The following is a 5,155-nucleotide window of genomic DNA, read 5'->3' as shown; positions in this document are numbered from 1 at the left end:
CAATTATGCTGAGTCAGGCTTGATTTTTAATAATCTTTTCCTGTTAAATAAATAAATCAAAAATCAAATCAAATCCTCTCTGTCAACACTCTCTGGTTTCATTTAAGAGAGTCAATCGTCAGACCTAGATTAACCTTCAGTGCGGATACAGTTCATGCACACCGATGACCTATCCTCGTCATCAGTTACCCAGAATGCTTTGCGTGCAAATAAAATGGCTCCGTCCGTGTTGAAATATATTTTAAAAATTTACAAAACTAAACATCCTACCGTATTTTTACAGTCTTTATTTTACTGTTAAAATATATGTTTATCAACTAAAGTCTAATGTTACAACTAATCTGGGATCCCTTTAAGCCCACAGGGTCTTAGAAGTACTATCTCCTAACATACATATCCTAACTCCTCCACCTCATCAGTTCATTTTTGGTCTCCATCCTACATTTCAGGTCCTCTGTGTTTCTCCTGAGGCTCTGCAACCTTTGCTTCCGCAGCAGCATTTTGTTTTTCCCTTTTATAATAAATAGTTGAAGTTATTTTTCTGCTTCTTAAATGATTTAACATGCTAGGTTCTGACCTACTGCTGACTGTGGCCTAAAGCTGAAAACACAACAACCACAGGTTGGCTTGGAAGTGGATGGAAACTTCAGAAAAAACGTGTGACCTGCAAAAAAATGGTTTGATGACAGATCTAAAACTGTATTAGTCCATAATGGCATTCATATCACCTACCATGTTGCATACCAAAGTTTTTAACAAATTGATGCAATGAGATAGACCCCAAAGCATGTGTTGAGAATGATCTCAACACCAMATTTTAACTCATGTTTAAAAATTACTTAGTTTTTGCGATTTCTGTATTTACTAAGGTCAYTTAGGAGCCATCTTGAATGGGATTAAAATTGAAGCTGCTGTAGATGATAATGATAACTTTCTTAGGGTTTCTTCATACTGCAAATGTCAAGCAAATTAACTTTTCTAAAGAATATTTCTCACAATGTCTGAGTCCCATTCATGYTGTTGAATGCCCTGAGTGAATATAAAGGCTGTCTTTCTCTCTTTTTTTTACTGTAGTTAAATCACTGAGCAACTTTTCACAGCTTTTTGAGTAAACAAAAGACTACTGTCTTTAGGTTCTTAGTGTCTATTGGGAAATATAAAAATTGATTAATGAGCCTCAATGAATGAATGAATGAAYCAGTTGGCACACAAACTCGTAATCACAGCAGAAAAGATGAATAGAAAACAAAATTACAGTAAATCCTGATATGTCTCAAACAAATCTGACACGTTGTGCATCTGTTTTTAAATTTGAACAATTGTTGTTGTTATTCTAATAAACCTAATTAAATCTAACCTTAATGAGCAACAATAGTTGTTGTTTCTCTTACCTCCTCCACCAGCTGGAGCATACGACGAGTGCTCTCCAGTGACTGTGGGGAAATAAAACAACAGGGTTAGAGTTGGTGTGGGACAACAGATGAGCTTTAAACGGTTTCAGAGGCTGAACACCATCATGAACTTGTAGCTCATTCATTTGAGCAGAAGTGAGCCAAGCCAGACAGATCAATCAACATGATGCAGAAATAATCATAATTATTATTATCATTTCAACACTGAGTATGTCCAACCTGAAAACTGCAAATGAAATGCTTACACAATATTGTAGATCTTGTTGTTCAATGATCTGTTAAAAAATGCTGCAACAGAAGGAAAAACGTATCTTGATGGGATTTATATGAGGATCTAAACTTCCTTTCTGTAAAAAAAAAGGCAGGTTTTAACCTGTCGTTAACTCCACCGTTCTGATTGGAGGATGTCTATTATTAGCTAGTGACAGATTTGAAACATCACATCGTAGAGTACAGCAGCAGGGACGTGATGTCCTTCTTTAATAGCTCAGCTTTGTTCTGCTGTGTGAACTGCGAGTGAGTCCAAACCGGTGGGGTTTGATAAAAGGGGGCCGAGTGAGCAGACATGTCACTGAGAAAATGATGTTAAATGAACATGTCTCAGCTTTCTGCTTCCTCAGTTTTGATTTTTAAAAATATTTTACCTATTTTCTCATTTCTGCTTTTAGTTAAAGTCAAATCCTTTTGATCTGACTTTCAAATGTAATGTTGTTGTGTCTGTATGGACAGATCTAAAAGCCCCTTTAAGTCAGAGGAAAATGCTGTTGTTCCGCCATTTTGTGCATGCCCTTGGTTTATTCCTGCATATGTGTGTGTTTAATATTCTGCTCAGCTGTGCAGCTCTGACTCACATGTGAAGCTTGAGGTTTTTTTTGAGATAAACTGCTCTGAGCCATGACACAGACATTTGCTTTCTGTCTGACACACACTTTCACAGAGTGCCAAACACACAGATGAGTTTCTACATAAAGTCAGAAAATGATGCAACAGAACATGCTGAGGACATTCTGTTTGTGTGCACTGTGACACAAAACGCACAAAAACACTCAGAGAGAGGTTGTGTCGAATGCATTGCAGTTGTGTTCTCGGTCACCTACGCACGTACTGGCCATATATATGCACCAACCTGCTCCACGTGAGCTTTTTTTTTTCTGAGCAGATTAAAGTACAACAGATTTTTTAATGGGATTCTGTGGAAGGGAGTAATTACTATCTTACCTGTTGTAGATAGGTTTTCTCATTGGAGAAATAGAATGAAATTCTGAGCAGACTGACCAGCTGACCAGTATCCAAAATCATTTTGACTTTGCATCATAGCTTATATAAACACCTTGAAATTGGCCTCTGTCTTTTTAAGAACCTCCTAATGTTTTCAGCGCTCCCACTTCAGCATGTCTTCACAACAATACTTTGGGGGGGAGGGGCGCTCTGTGGGCCGGGAGCTCGGCTGCAGACTGAGCTCCAGGGAGGAGCTAGGTACAAATAGGAGGTGCTTTGTACCAACAAGCATTTAGGCAGTTCCACATGTCTACCACAGGAGATTCAAGGGTTTCTCAAACCCGCACGAATGAGTCAAAACAACATTCTATGTTTTTGATGAGGGAATGACATTATAACATGACATAAATCTCAAAAAAGTTGATTTAGCATAATTCCCCCACTTTAAATTCTTTCAAAGTATTTCACAGCCTTTATATGTTTGTCGGTACATTTCGGATGTATCTGTGTCTCTGTCATTGTGCCCCAGGGTAGCTGTGGCTACATTGTAGCTTACCACCATCAGTGTGTGAACGTATGTATGAATGAATGAATGACTGAAGTGTAAAGCTCTTTGGAGTCACTGGACTWGATAAAGTACTATAAGTTCAGGCCATTTACCATTTAAGACAACAGTATCTAATTCAGGGGTCTGCAACCTGCGGCTCTGGGGCCAGATGTGGCCTTTGGTCCATCTGCAGTGACTCTTTGAAAATTTGACCAAACAYGACAGATTTTTTCRTTTGATTTTGTTTTTTATTCTCAGAACACTAATAAATTGTATGCAAATATGTGATCAAACTACTAATATAAAAAGTAAAACATTTTAGCTCATGCTAGCATGTTGTCTACCTAAATAATCCAACTTCTTTCTATGATTTTTCTCTCAAATCCATCAGGGTTATCTTTAAACACCTTTTGGACTACATAATAATAAGAATTAGGAAAAAAAAATGTCTGACTAATTCAGCTGTACTAGTTTTTATGAAATTCTGTATAAACTATAGCCAGTATTTTTCTAGTGTCATATGTTTTTTCTTCTTCAGTCCTGAAGTGTAAAATTCACAATATATTTTTTAGGTTCGTCACCTCCACTGGCCATAAAGTTTCACGAAAAGGYCTTGAAAAGGCCCACAAACCACCASTTGATAATTACAGTTGCAGCTTATTTTGCGGCTCTGGACACATTTTATTAGTGAGCTGAGGAGCAGAAATGGCTCTTTTGATTGTAAAGTTTGCAGACCCCTGATCTAACTGGTCCTGGTCCTGCTTGAACTAGCAGTTAGCTAACTTATTAGCTAATCTGTGCTGTGTATTTTTTTCAAACTAAGCAAACCTTGAGGGAAAGTGGTTATTTTTACAGATTTAAACTCTATTTAAGTAAACAAAAAACTGTTACCTCGAAAGCTTACGTTTAACTACCAAGGACAAAAACAGAAATTCTGTTTAAAATTACAATAACTCTTCTACGTTACTTTTGTTGGGGAATTCATTGTGTTCCATTCGTAAAAGATATATAAAAATAATTATATAATTTTCAGTTGTTTTAAAACAACAGTGATCTACTTTATCTTTTAGGCCAACTTGAATGAGCCATTAGCTCATTAGTTCTTTCATTTTATAACTACTTCACACTTAAAGAGCTATCTAGAACAGGTAAGATATTAGACGTTCAGAACTTTACCATTGAATCTAAATTCAAAAGATCCTAAAAACCCTTTTACAGTCTTCATGTTCACTCTCTATAATTATGATACATGTATGTTTGTCGTAATAAGCCAAACAGCTGTGAGGAAGTGAGTGTGATGTCCTCACCTCATCGGCCAGCTGGTCGGCACGTTGCTGCATGTCTGACAGCTCATTGCGCATGTCTGCATCATCTGCCATGGCTGCTGAGTGTGGGGGTGGAGAAGGTCTCCAAGAGGGAAGAGAAGATCCTAATGGGACTCARGGGGTGGGCTAAAAACAGGACATAACAAGAAACTTTTAAGTCACATCAATAAGCAAACATGTAAATCTGCTGATTAATTAGGACAAATTCATAAAAGTCATTAAAAGAAACATGAGGTGCTGCAGCAGGATTCTCTGTCAAATGTGGATCAAATGAGAAGCAAGCAGGTGACTGATGTTGGCAGAGGAACGCTAACATCAGACAGGGAGTGGGATTTTGGAGGATTAGCCACAGAGAGTTATAAGCCTGTTACTGCTGTAGCTGTGATCCTGTTTAYCTCTTTCTACATCATAACAGACACATATCACAAGACAGAAATGAACGTTTTAGCAGGTGTTCGGCCCGAAAAACGATCCTAAAACAACTTTTCATGCATCTGATGAATTTGATGTTGGCAGTCCAAAAAACACAGATTCATGTTACAATCTAAGTAACATTTAGCAAATTATTTAAACKCTTAAGAATCAAGCGGMCTTTTTTTTCTTAGTTTCTGGTAASATTTTAATGTGTACAAGTGAGAAATGTGAGCACTTAA

At 37.3% G+C, this 5,155-nt stretch overlaps 1 protein-coding gene across 1 annotated transcript in view; it reads right to left on the bottom strand.

Moving 5' to 3' along the window:
- Positions 1–4,615, bottom strand: part of snap25a (synaptosome associated protein 25a) — a gene marked incomplete at its 5' end in the record, with an annotated part of 33,398 nt that extends 28,783 nt beyond the window's left edge. The window contains 2 exon segments of the mRNA XM_014023915.1: positions 1,392–1,433; positions 4,485–4,615. Coding sequence (XP_013879369.1) covers positions 1,392–1,433; positions 4,485–4,556 — 114 coding nt within the window.
- Between the last annotated feature and the right edge of the window lie 540 nt (positions 4,616–5,155).

Source organism: Austrofundulus limnaeus, unplaced genomic scaffold (genome assembly GCF_001266775.1).
Source record: "Austrofundulus limnaeus strain Quisiro unplaced genomic scaffold, Austrofundulus_limnaeus-1.0 Scaffold396, whole genome shotgun sequence".
In the NCBI taxonomy this organism is placed as follows: domain Eukaryota; kingdom Metazoa; phylum Chordata; class Actinopteri; order Cyprinodontiformes; family Rivulidae; genus Austrofundulus; species Austrofundulus limnaeus.
This window is presented reverse-complemented; position numbering and strand designations above follow the sequence as displayed.